The 19,457-nt window shown below is 38.1% G+C and overlaps 1 protein-coding gene across 2 annotated transcripts in view; it reads left to right on the forward strand.

Annotated features, from left to right (window-relative positions):
* Nucleotides 1-19,457, forward strand: part of LOC132500294 (cytochrome b5 reductase 4) — an 87,143-nt gene that overhangs the window by 32,731 nt on the left and 34,955 nt on the right. Inside the window, exons 4-8 of one of the 2 annotated variants that reach the window (XM_060115257.1) lie at nucleotides 132-213; nucleotides 13,664-13,693; nucleotides 15,862-15,922; nucleotides 17,322-17,379; nucleotides 18,993-19,086. In XM_060115257.1, coding sequence (XP_059971240.1) covers nucleotides 132-213; nucleotides 13,664-13,693; nucleotides 15,862-15,922; nucleotides 17,322-17,379; nucleotides 18,993-19,086 — 325 coding nt within the window. The remainder of the gene's footprint in view (nucleotides 1-131; nucleotides 214-13,663; nucleotides 13,694-15,861; nucleotides 15,923-17,321; nucleotides 17,380-18,992; nucleotides 19,087-19,457) is intronic. The other variant, XM_060115258.1, reaches the window with a different exon arrangement.

Here is a 19,457-nt window from a genome sequence, read left to right on the forward strand (position 1 = left end):
GTTGGCTAACTGAATCTGCTTCTTAGTTTTTCAGAGCCGTGTAAGAATATTTAGTTTTCATCAGAAAAAAATTAGGGCATCTCATGGAGTTAGAGTCATGTTGCTTTTCTGCTATTTTTCTCCCACACCAGGTTCATCGTTGGGTCAACTATGAATCCATGCTGAAAGAATGCCTGGTTGGCAGGATGGCCGTTAAACCTGCTTTTCCTAAAGGTACGTGGAGCCAGAGCTAAACTGGCATTGATGTGTGATACACATGGACTGTCTTTTAGGTGGATTTCAGAAAATAGATTTAAAGAAATCACTAAATTGTTCTCATTTCACTGGCCTCCTGTTCTAGCCACTGTAAAGATTTTACTTTAGTTCTTTAGAATGAAACAATAACTTTACCTTAAAAATTTGGCATGTTTTGAGAGAACATTCATAGTGTGGAGAATAAGCATAACGGAAGTGAAAGAACTTTACTTACTTAGTTTTCATTAGTCTTTTATTCTCTTGTTACATAGAGTAGCTCGAACAGTTGGTTAGAGGTGACTTTTAGACTAGTTTCCTAAAATATAATTTTTTGAATATGTAATTGTATTCACATGGCTCAAAAATCAGAAAATATAAAAAGTTATACAGTAAAATTTCCCGTCAGCTTTGTCTCTCATTTGCCTTGAACTTTTCCACTCCTTGACTCTTTACCATAAAAACTGATTTTAAAGTATTTAAAAAAAACAATTGCTTGGGACTTCCCTGGTGGTCCAGCAGTTAAGACTCTGTGCTCCCAATGCAGGGGGCCTGGGTTCGATCCCTGGTCAGGGAACTAGATCCTGCACGCATGCTGCAACTGAGATCCCGCATGCCGCAACTAAAGATCCCATACACTGGAATGAAGATCCCACGTGCTGCAACTAAGACCTGGTGCAGCCAAATAAATAAATAAATGTTAAAAAAACAAAACAAACGAAAAAAGGACGATTGCTTTCCCTTACCTTCCAAACTGCCACTCTACAATCAGCATGGTGTTGGAGATCATCTTTTTCCTCCTAAGCTTCTTTTGGAAGAGCACCCTTTGAAAAGTTTAGACAGGCAATTGGAGTAGCAGGAGTACTTTGCTTAAATCCTTTACTGTGGATGGAACGGAGTCGTTTCTTTTGAACAACTCCTGATTTTGACATCCAAATTAGGAATACATTGGCTTGTTTGAGCTGACTCTGCTACTATTTATTTAGTTCAGTGAGTTTTGTATTTCAAGGCCTTATTGTTAGAGGCCTGTGTCAACTGTGTAGAACAAGCACAGGCGTACCTAGATTTGAACCCTAGCTCCGAGGCCTGTTGGCTGTGCCATAAAGATGGCAGTTTCTGTCTCTGAGCCTCAAGTTTTTTCGTCTGTACACAGATTCATAGGGCTAAGAATTAATGTGAGTAAATTAGCATGAATGTAACAGAGGCTCAAAAAGGATTTTTTCTTTCTATTGCTATAAAACAAATAAGCAGTACATGCATACAGGCATACTTCGGAAGTATTGCAGGTTCAGTTCCAGACCCCTGCTATAAAGCAAATATTGCAGTAAAGCAAGTCACATGAATTTTTTGGTTTCCCAGTGCACATAAAAGTTATGTTTACACTCTACTCCAGTCTATTAAATGTGCAATAGCAGTATGTCTGAAAAAAACAATGTACATACCTTAATTTAAAGACACATTGTTACTGAGAAAAGGTAGCCATCATCTGAGCCTTCAGAGAGTCAATCTTTTTGCTGGTGGAGGGTCTTGCCTTGATGCTGATGGCTGCTGACTGAGCAGGGTGGTGGCTGCTGAAATTGGGGTAACCGTGGCAACTTCTTAAGATAAGACAGCAGTGAAGTTTGCCACGTTGATTGAGTCTTCCTTTCATGACGATTTTTCTGTAGAATGCAGGCCTGTTTGGTAGCATTTTACCCACAGTAGAACTTCTTTCAAAATCAGTCAGTCCTCTCAAACGCTGCTGCTGCTTTATCAGCTAAGTTTCTGTAGTATTCTAAATTCTTTGTTGTCATTTCAACAATCTTAACAGCGTCTGCACCAGGAGTAGATTCCATCTCAGGAACCACTTTCTTTGCTCATCCATAAGAAGCAACTCCTCATCTGTTCAAGTTTTATCATGAAATTGTAGCAAGTCAGTCACATCTTCAGGCTCCACCTCTAATTCCAGTTCTCGTGCTGTTTCTACCATGACTGCAGTTACTTCCTCCACTGAAGTCTTGAACCCCTCAAAGTCATCCAGGAGGGTTAGAATCAACTTCTTCCAATCTCCTGTTAGTGTTGATATTTTGACCTGTTCCCATGAATCAGGAATGTTCTTGATGGCATCTAGAATAGTGACTCTTTTCCAGAAGGTTTTCAATTGACTTTGCCCAGATCCATCAGAGGAGTCGCTATCTGTGGGAGCTATAGCCTTACAAAATGTATTTTTTAAATAATAAGACTGCAAAGTCTAAATGACTCTTTGATCCACAGGGCACAGAATGGATGTCGTGTCAGCAGGCGTGAAAACAACATGAATCTCATTGAACATCTCCATCAGACATCCTGGGTGATCAGGTGCATTGTCAGTGAGCAGTAATATTTTGAAAGGAATCTTTCTTTTATGAGCAGTAGTTTTTAACAGTGGGGTGAAAATCTTCAATAAACCATATTATAAACAGATGTGCTTTATTATTCCATTTATAGAGAACAGGCAGAGTATTTTAGCATAGTTCTTAAGGGCCCTAGGATTTTCAGAATGGTTAAGTGAGCCCTGGCTTCAACTTCAAGTCAGCAGCTGCATCAGACCCTAACGAGAGTCAGCCTGTCCTTTGAAGCATTGAAAACAGGCATTGACTCCTCCTCTCTAGCTATGAAGGTCCTAGATGGCATTTTCTTCCAGTAGAAGGCTGTTTCATCTACACTGAAAATCTGTTGTTTAGTGTAGCCACCTTCATTACTTATCTTCCTGGATCTTCTGGATAACATGCTACAGCTTCTACATCAGCTCTTGCTGCTTCACTCTGAACTTTTATGTTATAGAGACGGCTTCTCTCCTTAAACTTCATGCACCAACCTCTGCTAGCTTCATACTTTTCTTCTGTACCTTCCTCTCCTCTCTCGACCTTCATAGAATTGAAGAGATTAGGGGCTTGCTCTGAATTAGGCTTTGGCTGAAGGGAATGTCTTGTCTGGTTTAATGTTCTATCCAGATCACTAAAACTTTCCCCATGTCAGCAGTAAGACTGTTTTGCTTTCCTGGAGTAGCACTTTTGATTTCCTTCAAGATCTTTCCCTTTGCATTCACACTTTGGCCGACTGTTTAGCATAAGAGGCTTAGCTTTCAGATTGTCTTGGGTTTTGACATGCCTCCCTCACTAAGCCTAATCATTTCTAGTTTTTTATTTAAAGAGAGAGTCGTGGGACTCTTCCATTCATTGAACACTTAGAGGCCATTGTAGGGTTATATTAATGGGCCTAATTTCAGATTGTTGTGTCTCAGGGAATAAGGAGGCCCAAGGAGAGGAAGAGAGATGGAGAAATGGCCAGTCGATGGAGCAGTCAGATCACACATATTTATAGATTGAATTTGCAGTCTTATGTGGGCGCAGTTTGTGGTGTCTCAAAATAATTACAATGGTAACGTCAGATCACTGCTCACAGATCACCATAACAAAGACAATAATGATGAAAAAGTTTGAAATATTGCCAGAATTACCAAAACGTGCCCTAGAATCATGAAGCGAGCAAATGCAGTTGGAAAAATGGCAGCAATAGACTTGCTCAATGCAGGTTGCCCCAAACCTTCAATTTTTAAAAACACAGTATCCGTGAAGTGCAGTAAAGCAAAGCACAATAAAACGAGGTCTGCGTGTATACCAAAAGCAAATTAGTTTGAACTTTAGTGTCTGGCAGTTCTTCCAAACCAGTTTACTTTTGTAAACAAATCCCGTTCTTCTCTTAATTACTCCTGAGTTCACCTATTCACTGCCAGCAGGGGCCATGTTCTTAAGGAAAGCTTCTAACTGACTAATTTTACCTCATCCTGAACATTACATATCTTGTTTACACAGTCCGGTACTAAAGGTCATGTGCTTCTCTGTAATACTGTTCAGTGTGGTCAGAAAGTGTGCCAGCTCCTTAGGCTTCTGTGTCATAGGAGACGTGAAATTAATAAAAGGATTTTTCTGGTTTCCTTCCTTCCTCCCTGGAAATGAAAGACATAATCTTCAAAATGTTTCATCAAATACAGCAAACACCATTCAAAATGAACAGATTCCACAAGGAAGTCCCCAGATATTTAATTAAAAAAAAAAAGAGGGGGTGCTAGAAGCGGCGGTCCAGGATGATAAGCTAGTTCTGATGCCTCCATTTCCCCACAGCACTTATCAGATACTTAGAACGTAGAGCCACATGGGAATTTTAATGGTCACATAGGAAATGGGAGACCGGATCTTGGGTCTGTAAAGGCCGGGAGTTGGAGCTGAGATCCCTGCCTGTGGTTTGACTCTTGAAGTCTTTATGATCAGTGAAATGGGAAGGCTTGAAAAGAAATCTGTGCAACAACAAAGGGAGATGTCAGGATAGTCTGCCTTGACCTTGTTTATGAGGTGATGGAGGAGAGGAAAGAGAAATCTCCTTTGAGAATTTGTAACCACAGTCTTGCCCATGTAAGAGTTGGGAATTCAAATATACATACCACCTATGTAGTCTTAGAAATCTCAAACCGAGAAATAAAGTGGTCTCCCATTACTGGTTTCCCTGCCTGCTTGGCAGATTTATGTACACATTTTTAACGGTGGAACAAACTTTCAACCTAAAACCCTTAAAATTCCCACAGAGACATATCACCAGTTATTAGTGTACAGTAGAAAAATTAAACACACTTGAGGAAGCAAGTCAGCAGAAACAAAAGCAGAATTTCACCCCTTGGACTTTATTATTTGTATACAAGTAATTATAAAAATAATTATGAATAAAAATAATTATGTTTGAAGTGATTAGGAAAATAAGAATGAATCGGTAACATGAGTAAAGCAAGAGACTGCTAAAATAATCATGTAAAATTGAAAAAAAATAGAACTCCTAGAAATGAAAAATGGAGCTGGTGAGATTAAAAAGTGCATAGCATGAATAGTTAGAATTTAGACGTAGTAGAAGAGTGAACTGCCAGACTGAGCAGCAGATGTGGAACAGAACGTGGTGCATAGAAACAAAATGATAGAAAAATATGCAAGAGACGCGGAGGATAGAGCAATAAGATCTAACACTTGTCATCAGATTTCCAGAAGGAAGTAGTAGTGAGAATGAGGAAGAGGCAGCATCTGAATGGCTGAGACTTTTCCAGAATTGGTAAATCACAAATCTCAGATTTAGCAAGTTCAGCAAATCCCCAATCAAGATAAATAAAAAGAAATCCACACATAGACTATTCATGGTAAAACTGCAGAACACCAAAGACAACAGCCAGAGAGAGATAGGTTTACTAACAAACCAGTGATTAGTAAATTGACAGCTAATTTACTAGTGTAATTTACTAGCTGTTACTGCTGATTTACTAGAACATCAGTAGGAGACAAAGAGAGCAGTATCTTGGAAGTTCTGAGGGAAAACAACTGACAGCCTAAAGTCATTCAGTAACAAGGATGAAATAAAGGTAGTTAAGACTAACAAAAGCAGATTTATGAAACCAAAATCAGAAGGGTTGAGGAAACTGGGATTTCTGACTAAATTCTAATGGTGAAGAACTAAACCGTAATGAATATTCCTTCTCCTCACCACCTGGTTCAGGGAAGTGCAAACATATTTCTTATCCAGAATGAGAAATGGACTCTGAGATACTGTGTATTCATAAATTAACAGTTTCCTTTTTCACACTGTCTCTGGCCCTGGGATTGGCTCCTGAGGCTGCATGATCTGTAGAAAGAGCACAAGTTTCATAGAAACTAACATGGCTTCAGATCTCATCTCCGCCTCAAATTACACTCATGGGCTGTTGATCTTCAGCATCAGTTAACAGATCGGAGTGTTTTTGCTCAGCAGTGAAATGGGGTCTAAGAATGAAACATCCCAAAGTCATTGTGAGGATTAAACGAAGTTTGCTAACCACCGGATGCATTAGAAGCAACAGGTGGTGGGAATAGTAGAAGTGGTTATTGCTGTGGTGGCTACTTTTGCTCTTTTGCTCCTACAATACTGAGGCTGCTTACGTTTTCTATTCCTTTGTATCCCTATAATTATCAGCATGTGTCTTACCATGGCTCTGCTTCTGGGAAAAATTAAGTATTATCATTATTATTGACAGGGCATGTGAGAACGTGTTTATGAATCTCTGTTTCACTATAAAGCCTTTTTGGATTATAAGTGTTTTGCTAGGGTGAGGCCAGTAGCAGGTAGTGATGTGAGAGAACTTGCAAGGCATTAGGAAGCAAAGACAAGAATTTTACAAATCAGGAAAGTTGTTGACTGCAAGTAAATGGATCGGGTTTTTGGAACAGTAGAGACTTAAGATCCAGCAAGATACAGTCTGAACTCCAAGCTAACCAGAACTAGTAGATCATATAAAAGGGACAAAGTAACTAAAGAGAAAGGTTTAATGTGTCAAGAACTAGTAGATCATATAAAAGGGACAAAGTAACTAAAGAGAAAGGTTTAATGTGTCAAGAATGTTCATGATAATTAAAGTGAATGTTGTTTTAACAGTACCTCCTATGCCTTTCACCTACAGGCAGAGATTGATCCTTGAAGTCTGCTGGCATGAGACTTAAGGATAGAAACTATTAGATGGGGTGACCATGTAGTTGTCCAAACTGGGGCAGATTGGAGAATGAATGGAGCCTCTATTAGTAGTTATACTGAGATAACAGGGGGCAGGCAGTAAACTGTAACTGTAGCAAACTAGAGACTATGTTCACTCCACAACTAGAGCTTCTAGATGAAATGGGAACAGAAGTGTAAACAGAGGTGAAGTGGGAATAGAGGATGAAAACAGATTAAGTAGGAATAGAGGGTGAAAACAGAGACGAAGTGGAAACAGTAGGTGGAGACTTGCTGACATGCGGATTTATAGGGGGTTGGGGGGGTGATGGATATACTGAAGAGAAATGTTATATATGGGCTTCTTTCAATACGAGATCCTTGACACCATCTTTTAGGTGGGGTGATCTTCCAGACCCCAGTGCAGGGAGGAGCCAGAAGTAGCATTTTGTAGGCATCCCCACAGCTGAGCAGTCCTGGGAGGACAGTTTTCCATTTATCTACTGGCTTCTAGGGTAGGAGTGATATCTGGGAAGAACACAGAAGAGCTAACAGTGTCAGAATATAAAACACATAATACTAGTGGGACCTTATCAAGAGAAGAATCAGTGGGTTTTTTATAATCCTTTGTTTAAAAAGTATTGTGGTTTGTATTGTGCTTTAGAAAGATATCAATAATGAATAAAGGGAGAAATTTTGCTTGAAAAGGTGAGCTTCAGTTATTGATTATTTATGTGGAACACTTCATTCTCTGGCAAAGATGACAAATGTTCTTTTTTGCCCTTTTTTGAGTCCTTTGCTGTCATTATTATAGCCACTGGCCACGTGTGGCTGCTATTAAGTATGGAAATACTCTCCAAATTGAGATGTGCTACAAGCGTAAAATACTGCATTTCAAGACTTAGGATGAAAAAAAGAATGTAAAATATCTAACAACTTTACATTGATTACACGTTGAAATGACAAGATTCTGGATATATTGCATTAAGAGAAAATATATTGTTAAAAATAATTTGACCTGTTTCTTTGTACATTGTTAATGTGGTTATTAGAAAATTTTAAATTATATTTGTGGCTTGCATTATGTTTCTTCTGGACAGCACTGTTCCAGATCATAAATGCACTCTTAAAATTTTAATATATTTTTTAAATAGTCACATTTTCTTTATATATATATATTTTTTATTGAAATATAGTTGATTTACAATATTGTGTTAATTTCTGCTGTACAGAAAAGTGATTTAGTTATATATATACACACACACACATTCTTTTTTTAATATTCTTTTCCATTATGATTTATCATAGGATATTGAATATAGTTCTCTGTGCTGTACAGTAGGACCTTGTGGTTTATCCAGTTCTATATATAAAAGCTACCATCTGCTAAACCCAATCTCCCACTCCATCCCTCCCCCACCCCCTCCCCCTTGGCAACCACCAGTCTGTTCTCTGTGAGTCTTTTTCTGTTTCATAGATAGGTTCATTTGTGTCATATTTTAGATTCCACATATAAGCGATATCATATGGTATTTGTCTTTCTCTGTCTGACTTACTTCACTTAGCATGATCATCTCTAGGTCCATCCATGTTGCTGCAAATGGCATTATTTCATTCGTTTTTATGGCTGAGTTATATTCCATTGTATATATGTACCACATCTTCTTTATCCACTCATCTCTTGATGGATATTTAGGTTGTTTCCATGTCTTGGCTATTGTGAATAGTGCTGCTGTGAACATAGGGGTGCATGTATCTTTTTGAATTAGAGTTTTTTCCAGATATATGCCCAAGAGTGAGATTGCTGGATCTTATGGTAGCTCTACTGTTAGTTTTCTGAGGACCTCCATACTGTTGTCCACAGTGGCTGCACCAGTTTACATTCCTTCCCACAGTGTAGGAGGGCTCCCTTTCCTCCACATCCTCTCCTCTCCAGCATTCGTTATTTGTAGAGTTTTTAATCATGGCCATTCTGTAAAATAGTCACATTTTCTAATGGCATAGCCCAGTGTCAGGAATGTTTCTTCTTAATTTCTCATTGTTTTATCATGGTTTCTAATACTTTATGTTTTTAGTTTTCACAAGCACTTGCTGACTATAAAGCACTTAGAACCATAGATCAGTAGAATACTTTTGAGGTGGAAGAGGGATTTAGAGCTGTTCTAACACCCTCAGTTTAAAAGGGAAGATCCTGAGGCTTGTAGATATATGTACTTTCCTTAAAGGCTACAGTTATTTAATAGGAGAAGCCCACCATTGAGAGAAATCCTGGGTGCTTCCTTTTGTAAGGCAGAAAATCACCTCATTAAAGTTATCCTCTTTCAAATAATTTATTTCTCTTTGGTATATGCCAGTGGTTCTTAACCTGGGTTGAGTTTGCTCCCCAGTGGACATTTGGCAATGTCTGGAGATGATGTGGTTGTCACAGCTGAACTAGATGCTACTGGCATTCCCGTGGGTAGAGGAGAGGCCAGGAGTGCTGCTAAATACCCTACAAGGCACAGGATACACTCCCACGATGAAGAATCATCCAGCCCCAAATGTTCCTAGTGCTGACATGGAGAAACCCTCATATATGAATTAGTTTTTTATTCTTAAAAATGATGGTATTAGTGGCATCACTAATTGGGTGGGCTGGCTGCCAGCTGGGAGGTCAGCTTCTGTATAGTCAGTCAAAGTTCCCTCTTCTAGGAGCTACCGTTTCCTCATTGATAAAATGGGGACAGTTCAGGGCTCAAGTGGGTGGACAGAGCACAAGCTCAGAGGCTCAGTACGGGGGGAGCAAGACAGTTACTAGTGGAGAGAAAGGGGCGGGTGTCATGATGAAGTGGACTTTACTGGCCGAGCAGATTTGCTTTCTCAGCCAGGCTGCCTTCATTTGCTTTTGTGCTATAGGTCCCACTGTCTGAGTGATTCCTGTCAGAAAGATATAAGGGACGGGTAATTAAAAATGGGGGGTGAGAAGTCCCTGGTCAGGGGGCAGATGCAGGCCTGAGCAGGAAGTGGGTCTTGCTGTATGATTGTGACTGGCCAGTGTTTGGTTTAAGTTAGTATTTGTTTGGTTTTCAGAGAGAAATGATTGTTTTTAACAAGCTTTGAAAAAAATATTTATTTATTTATTTGGCCATGTCGGGTCTTAGTTGCAGCACGCGGGACCTTTAGTTGCGGCATGTGGGATCGAACCCGGGCCCCCTGCATTGGGAGCGTGGAATCTTAGCCACTGGACCACCAGGGAAGTCCTGAAAAATGATTTTTGAATGTGTGTATATTTGTGTATAGGTCATACCAAATAAGGAGGAGTGGTTAATCCCTCTGAGGATAGGACAAGAGTAGAAAATAACTAATACATTGGAGAATTGAATAAAAAATTACAAGTATAGACTTGAAAACAGAAAATACAAACTTCTAAAAATGCAGTATTTGTTGTGATTAGTTAAATGAATCGTGGAGAGAAAAACTGACCAGGAATAAGTAACTATATACTCTGGTACTTTTAGAACTTTTTAATCCTGGAATTTTTCAGAGTATGTGTTTGAACTATTAAACCTTTATTTTAATTCTGCTAGTAGACTACTTCTAGGATAAGGACTAAACTTCTGGGCCTTGAAGTTTGAGAGATGTACAAAACTTGAAGATGATTCAGAAGATACTGACAAAGATATATTAAGGAGAGTAAAAGAGAAGGATAATAATACATAAATTATTATTTATGTATTATTTAATAATGTATTTAATAATACATAAATTATTAAATTTTATAGAATTTGAGAAATGAGTTTATGACTTCGGAAACAAAACCAAGAATTAGGCCTCAGTTGTGTTATGAAGAGTTAGTTCTCTTTAGAGATGAGGAAGAATTTCTAGAGAAAAAATGGTTATTAAACACATTGTAGAGAACCAGGGAGTCTTCTGGCCAGGCAAAGCAGTAAAGGGAACATGGAATGGTACACTTTCGATTTTGTGACTAAGATCCCTGGTAATAAGACGGAGCTCCTATCTGATGGTTACGTGACGTCGGCCTTTTGGAGTGAGAAAGGAAGATGGGGTATGTAGCTCCGGATAAATATGACATTCAGGTATAAAAGTGCCGCATTTGTCTTCCTAGAATGTTTTTGTTCAGGGCCTCCTGACAAATGCTTACATATTTTCAAAATGTGGCTAAAATATTATTTCCTCAATGAAGTCCTTTCAAATTCCAAGTAGCAATGCCCTCCCTCATCCCTGTGCTTCCATGCCACCTTCTATATATCTCTTTTAAAACACTTATCATATCATATTGAAAAGACCATATTGAAGTTTCCAATTTAGTTTATTTAATTTTTTCAGTAATACATTCACATGATTCCAGAATGAGAAGTGCCATGGTCATACCTTTGTCTCCCACCTACCCTTTTCCCTCCTGTGCACAGATGCAGGTAACCGTGTTATTGTGTATCCTTCCAAATCATCTTTACGCATGTATAAGCAAACTGAACATGTAGCCGTATTTTCCTAACTTTTTATCCAAAGGGTTAAATATTGTGTCACTATCCCTATTAAGATGATGATCAACAGGTATTTGTTAAATGAATGAGTATACTAGTAAGACAGGGTTTGTTTGTTTGTTTGTTTGCTTGTTTTTTAACTTTCCCCATCCCAGGGGATCCTTCTGTGGCTCCACTTAGAAGAGGTAAACTAGATTGGGGTCACAATTAAAAATTGTCACCAACCCTCTTACCAAAGAAGAGTTGAGTGCTGATAGATCACAGCTCCAGCCTTCTAAAGGACTCTGACCTTTCCAGAAAGCAGAAGCTCTGATCAGAGTAATGCAGTCTAACCAATATTATAAGAAGATGCAAATTTTCTTGGCCATGGAGCCAACCGAATGATGGAATTAGTTATCAAGACAGAATGTTAGATTTCTTGTTAGAGAGGAAAGTATCTCATGTGCCTAGAGTAACTCTGATGTAAATGTGCTTAACAATAAAAAAAAAATAGCCTCTCTTATTTCTGTGACTCAGTTTTCAAAAAGAGTTGCAAAAGTACACTAGTGGAGTTTTAAAGATATTTTAGATCATTTAGGTAGATGTTCTCTTCCTACTGATACTTCTTTTTTTTTTTTTTTTTTGTTTGCTGTACGCGGGCCTCTCACTGCTGTGGCCTCTCCCGTTGCGGAGCACAGGCTCCGGACACACAGGCTCCGCGGCCATGGCTCGCGGGCCCAGCCGCTCCGCGGCATGTGGGATCTTCCGGGATCGGGGCACGAACCCGTGTCCCCTGCATCGGCAGGCGGACTCTCAACCACTGCGCCACCAGGGAAGCCCTGATACTTCTTGTATTAAAGAAGAAAAGACTCAGAAAAAAATGAATGACTTAGCAGGATCCATAAAGTTCTGACAGGTTCAAATCAATTCACATCAGACAGGAAGTAATCATATGAGATGACATATTTTTTCCCTAGAAACAAATACCCTGGGGACAAGTTTTCAAAATCTGAGCCTCTTAGATAAAAACAAGTTGTTTTACGTGATAAATGAGATTCATCAAACTGCCAACTATGTTGTATACTGAAACTAGGTTTAATTTACTTATGTTACTGTGAGTTTGCTATTTGTTCTAAGATATTGATAAAACAAATGATCACAACTGCAGCAGCAAAGACAGATGAAATTGTATGAAAGTAAGTCAGCAAGCAGGGACATCAGTGATCCCTTGCAAACTAATGACTAGATTTTCATCTGGTAGTTGAAAAACAAAGCTCATTTTGAGGCATAATTTAAATGGTTTTTAGGTCCTGTGTCTTTTCAGAAAGTATTATCTCTCACAATGACATGTTAAGAAAAATGGTGCTTAGTTTCAGGGGAGATGAAGTTTAATCTTGGCTTTGCTGCTAAAGAGCTGTGGGGTTCATTCAAGTCCTGACCTCTGATTTTCAGCCTTTAATGAGGGGAGCGGATGATAATTTGGTGTATGTTGTTGAGATCCCTTTCAGCTATGAACTTACTTCGGTAAAAAGGGGAAAATAAAAAAAATGGTTATCTGACCTCCTTAATCATGGGTATTTTATGGCATGTGAGTGAAGTGGTAGTAATTATGGGATCTCTGGTTGATTGAAAATCAGAACATAAAAAAATTTGAAAGCTTTGATATACATACTTTGGTTTCTTTTTCTACAAAACAAGATGATGCCACCTTAACAAGTAATGTCTGTCAATTTAGTTTACTACTTGAATATTTTGTGTTAGCTTGGCATTCTTTTTTTTTTTTTTTTTAAACTCTGGTAACTTGCTGAGGGTTTTATTTTGACATATGGTTATAAAACTTGTGGTGATCAAAATATAATATAGATTTGTGAGCTGGCTGCCATCCTGAAAGAAGACACCCATTAAGTTTTTTTCTGGCTTGTACCCCTAATGATTGATTGCACTGATATACAAGTGAAAGTCTTAACATATTTTCAGCATTTTGGCCATTTAAATTTGGAGTAATAATAATCATTTTAACTGCTCACCTAGATAGGAAAGATAATAAGGTGTCTTTCTTTGGGTTAATATGTGTGTTTCATATATAAAGTGTAATCTAATAAACTTTGGATAGTTTTAACTAATTTAGAATATGATGACCAGGACAAAACTTGGGTCTTTATGTGCTTTCTCAAGAAATTAACCAAGATGTTAGAACAAAAATGTCCAAAGAAGGAGGAAAAATCCCAGTGAAATGGGAGACAAACACCCGCAGAAATGGCCTGCAGTCTTCAGAGATGAAATTTCTTACTTAAAGCATAGGCCATCTGTTTATCAGCCTTATTTCTCTCATCAGGCCTTGGAAGAAAGCCCTTCAAGAAGAGGGCTGTTACCTTTAACTCAATAATATTAACCGATCTTCTCTCTAATGTTACAATATTCTTACATAACTTTTTTTCTAAACCACTGTACAGACTATCATGCGGAAAAGAAACTCTTAAACGGTAAGTCATATACATTTATAGTAAAAAATGAATCATGTTCACATGACTGTGTACAATATTGCCTCACAGAATTATTTGGGGTATTTAGATATTTTTTATACAAAGGATGTGTTTACTTGCCTAAGCTTAGAGGATTTGGCAGAGAACTTTGTAGATCCCTTATTGCAGCCCTCCTTTTTTTAAAATCTTTTTATATTGATGTTTTTATTTTATAGGATAGATTTTTTTCAGGAGTGTAACTACTGTTTACATTCTTTTTTTATATATATCTTTATTGGAGTATAATTGCTTTACAGTGTTACTAGTTTCTGCTGTACAACAAAGTGAATAAGCCATATGCATACATATATCTCCCCATATCCCCTCCCTCTTGAGCCTCCCTCCCACCCTTCCTTTCCCACCTCTCTAGGGGGTCACAAAGCATCGAACAGCCCTGACTCTTACCATAATCCCTTCTATAACATCCCTGAACATGTGTTCATCTGCCCTCAGCTTGAATACTCATGGTGACTAGGAGCTCCACCCTCAGAGGCCAGGCTGAACATGTCCCTCCCTCAGGCACGGGGTGCTCTTCCAGTGTATACACAGATGCTGAGCAGCCAGCCTATTAATCTCCCCTCCTCTGGGCTCGGCGGCTCTGGCTTCCTCAGCCATTCAGTATGACTTGGAATTATGACTGACACTGCTGCTAACCCCCCCAAAAAGTTTGGTATGACACTTACGAAATGCACGGGGCTACTCTGACTGAACCGTATTACTAATGTATGTTTAAAAATTGGGTGCTTTTTTCTCCCTATTTGCACAAGAAAGTTATAGAAATTCAGCTAATAAGCTGGATTGCCAGATGAATTACCTTTTCTTTTTTAACTAGAAAAGATTGTCTTATTGTAGACTACTTTATGCAATTTGTGATGTAACACCTGAAGTTGTTTGTCTGATAGTATCACTGATAGTATCTTTGGAGCTCTTCCGTGTTCTCAGAGTTTTTGAAAACAATGAGAAAACCAGAGCCTTGAAAATGCGATGTTGAGGACTTCCCTGGTGGCTCAGTGGTTAAGAATCCGTCTGCCAATGCAGGGGACACTGGTTCGAGCCCTGGTCCGGGAAGATCCCACATGCTGCAGAGCAACTAAGCCCGTGAGCCACAACTACTGAGCCTGTGCTCTAGAGCTCATGAGCCACAGCTACCGAAGCCTGTGTGCCTAGAGCCCGTGCTCCGCAACAAGAGAAGCCACCGCAATGAGAAGCCCGCGCACCACAACAAAGAGTAGCCCCAGCTCGCCACAACTAGAGAAAGCCTGAATGCAGCAATGAAGACCCAATGCAGCCAAAAATAAATTAAAAATTAAATCTTAAAAAAAGTAAAAATAAAAAATAAAATTTGATGCTGGGGCACATCCACAAGAATGTCTAAAATGAAAAAAGACAGAATACCACGTGTCAGCAAGGTGGTGGAGCAACAGGGCTCCCATACACTTCTGGTAGAAAGTGTAAATTGGTATGACCACTTTGGAAAACTGTTTAGCAGTATTTACTAAAGCTAAACATATACATGTCCTATATACCTACCAGAAATGTAGATGGATGTTCTTTAAGAATGTATATGTACATGTACAAGAACATTTATAACAGCACTATAAGTAATAGCTAAAAACTGCCCAAATGTCCATCAACAGGAGAATGAATAGATTCTGGTATATGGTATGTTTGTACAGTGTAGTAATACTCAGTAATAAAAAGGAACAAACTACTGATGTATTCAGCATCCTGGATAAAATCTCAGAAAGCTCCAGACCTGATTTATTGTTTACTGTTAATCATGCTGATTTGACATTAACTGAAATATCTATAGAGCTGGACCAAAAAAGCCAGACCAAAAGAGAACATATTTTATGATTCCATTTTTTATAAAGGCCAAATGCAGGGAAAAACTAATCATGATGTTAAAAGAAAAGTGATGACCCTTGGGGGAGGGGCCCTGAGTGGAAGGGGGCACAGGGAGGTGCTGGATACAAGAGTATGTTTATGCAAATTCATTGAGTAGTACATTTATGACTTGTGTCCCTTTATAATATTTCAATAAGAAGTTTACTGAAAAGATGGGGGAAAGAAAAGAAAAATGCTACATAGATGAACTGTAGCTATTTAGTTTGTTTTTCTTTGTGAAGGCATGCTTCCCAAGAGCCAAGCGACAGATCCACTTGCCAAAGAAGGGCCGAGTTCTCCGAGGTATGCATTCTTGTTTTACTTTTTTTAAGCGTAAGCAGTTCTACACCAAAATATACACGTTACAAAAATGGCTCTAAGTTTGATTTATTGCTTATTATATTAATTATGCTTCTTTGACACAAGAACTGTAGTGCCTCATTTATCAGGCATTGTTGGAGAATGAGCTGTTCCATAAATATGAATTTTTAACATAACTGAAGTTTAACCCATTTTAAACACCACAACTTTAAAAAAGAGCTATTTTTTCTGATTATAAAATTTACACTCATGGTAGAAAACTTGGAAAATACAGAGAAATACAAAAGAAAGTGATAAAATCAGTTGTAATCCCATCAACCCTGGATATAGACTCTTAATATTTGGTTTATTCTACACAGTTTATTCATGTCATACCTATTTCCATACTATCCTATTTTGATAATACAGTATTACAGTATATTCTATGATCAATTTCCTATGTCATGAAAGATTCTGCAAAAGCATTTTTTGTCTGTATTCTATCATATGATGGAAATTGATCATAGAATATCCATAATTTATTCAACTATTCTATTTTTTGTGTGTCTAGTTTGCTTTATCAGTTTTTAATGGAAATCCTTCAGAATGCATTGTACCCTGTCTTGTAAATTAAGCAATCCATGTATATTTTTGTTAATGATATTTCAGATGCCCTTAGGGTTATGTGTGTTATTTGTAGTCTTTCTCTTACCACCTTTCTCCCTATTGTGAGTCTATAAGAGCAGCTTCCGGCTCTACTTGCTATACCTGTTAAATTATTTCATATTCAATTTTAAGTTAAGGGCCTCAGGATACCTCCTAGCATTCACATTGGGGGCCTGTATACAGGTAGTAAGTGCAAAAACAGAATCAATTTGATCAATAGCTGTTACAAAACCGAAGACTTAGTTTCTCCTTAAGTTTTTACTGTTGACCATTAAGCATCCTTGGTGAGTTAATTTCTTGAGGAGTAATAATATATTTGTGACAGGGAGGAGTGAAGGTAATAAGCATGTAGATTTTGTCATGCTCCTTCAGAAAACATGTTGTGTTACTGCTCTGATAAAAGGAATTTTAGATGTGTAACCTTTATAAAAAGTGCCTTGTGAAGGATGTTGTTTGTTTTTATCCAAGTTGGAATACATGGAAGTATAAGTATTTTAAATTGAGAAATAATTGCTTTATTATTTATTTCATGGTAACACCACTGATTACTTAGAAAAAAAACTTTACCTAGAGAAATATATTTCTCACTGTAGATTTTGAACTGTATGTTTTAAATCATGTATTTATTGTGTCATATTTTATATTTTTAAATTGTATATATTTTAAAATTATATATTTAATTATTTAATATATGTTACTGTACATGATTATTTATTCTTTTTAAAATATTTTACAGCTATGACTGGTTCCAAACAGACGCTTTAGTCACCATTGTCATATATACTAAACAGAAGGTAAACACATTTTTAAGATCAGAAAAAAAACAAAAAAGTAAATAATAAATGTTAGTTATGCGCAGGTGTACTTTTCTAAGAGCTCTTCTTTTATTAACTTACAGCAACTCTGTGAGGTAGATCCTTTCGTTACCCCCAGTTTACAGATGAGGAAACAGAAATTAAGTAATTTACCCAAAGTCACACAGTAAGCGGCAGATCTAGCATTTTGAACCCAGGCAGGCTGGCTCCATAGTATATGCTATTAACAACCATGCCATAGCATCTTAGGGAAAAAATAGACTAGGAAGAAGCATATTTTATGTGCTCTTCTGTGATTTTTTTTTTTGTTTAAGCATGGATAACGGCAGTGAGAGTCCAAGTTTAACTTCACCATACAAACTAATTTCCTGCACTTAAATTGGAATTCAAGAGGCAGGAGAGACTGTACTGCTGGAGCTTAGTATGCCTAAGCTACTAACAGGGTTCAGTTAATGCCCTCTGAAAACTAAAATTAAGGAGTTAATTCATTCACTAAGTATTTATTGAATCCCTGCTTCATTTTCAACACCATCGTAGAATTCAGGAATCTAATGATGGGCCAGATTCATAGAGACTGAACTCTCACCAGGCTTACAGTCCAGCTGGGAAATCAGATAAATAAGCAGGCAACTTAAAACATCTCCAGACACATCCTCCAGCAACTGGCAAGGTTCCCACACTTGAGGAACTGTGGAGATTTAAAGACAAGTTCTGGCAGCTAGGAATTTCTGAGAACTCATGCTACTTCTGTAGTAACAGAACCACATCTGAGCTGGTGAGTGCCTCCTACTCCTGCAGCAGGATTTGATGGCTCCACAGGAGTGACCAGCCTCTGCCTGAAAGAGCCAAGAGGCCCAGAGAGGCACTGCTTGTCCCGCCTTCCACTGCCTCTCGGTATTGTCTCCTAACCAAACAGTCCTGAACCAAGAGGACAGGGCCTGGCGAGGTTGGGGTCTGTGTGCTCTCATTGGTGATATCAGTGAAGTGCGGAGGATGGATGATTAAGGGAAGGGGGAAGGTTTCCACGTGGAACAGTGTATTCAGTGTATGGTGTAAACGATAGGCACCAAAATAACTTGCACCAAAGCTATGTAGAAATTAGAGACATGTAAAAATTTGTTAGTGAATTTATTATTATTATTATTATTTTGATAAGCCGAGCCCAAGAGGTTGTGTTATTTGCACAGGGTCACATAATAGTGGAAAGATAAAAATGAACACAAATATCTTGGCTTCTTGTCTGATTCTAATTTTTTTTCCAAATTATTTATTCAACAAATATTTGAGCACCTACTCGGTGCTGAGCAATATTCTGAAGACAATATTCTGCCCCTTACACTTAGAGCTTAAAGACGAGCGTGTAAGGTAGACATTAAGCATAGACAAATGCATAGTTAAAATTGTGATATATACTTTGAAGGAGAAGAACTGGGTTGTATGAGAGAGCAAAAAACAGGAATACTGTGTATTTAGCTTGTGGGTTCTGTAAATAAGTACCATATGAACTTCCACTGATCAGCTTAAAAGTAGAGTAATAGGAGTTTGGTGAAAAGTTTACTTTTTAATCTTTCTCTTTTCGATTTCCATTTAAGGATATCAATTTAGACTCGGTAATAGCTGATCACCGGGATGATTCCTTTAGAGTAGAAACAGTTATCCAGGATTATTCATATCTTATACATATTGGTAAGTACCTTATTCTGTATTAGTGGAAACAACTTTTGTTTCCTTTAGGTATAGTAGTTACTGGTGTAGAGTCTCAGTACCTATAATATTTTATGTGCCATTGTCATTTTGGTTTGTCATTTTTGATCTTTTTTTCCTGTTATTTATACTAAGGAAAGCGCTAGCAAATGGCAGTACAACCTCACTTTTCCCAAGTTTAAACAATTAGGTGCGATCAAAATCAATAATCATATGAAATACTTGTTGGCCCAGCTTTGTAAGACTCTGTAACTTAATACCTACAAGTAAATCTCCGGAGGCCTGCCTGTCATGTGCTCCCTCTGAGTAGACATCACCAGGCGCTGTTCTATCGGCCTGTCTCTTGCCAGCCG

Source organism: Mesoplodon densirostris, chromosome 12 (genome assembly GCF_025265405.1).
Source record: "Mesoplodon densirostris isolate mMesDen1 chromosome 12, mMesDen1 primary haplotype, whole genome shotgun sequence".
Classification (NCBI taxonomy): domain Eukaryota; kingdom Metazoa; phylum Chordata; class Mammalia; order Artiodactyla; family Ziphiidae; genus Mesoplodon; species Mesoplodon densirostris.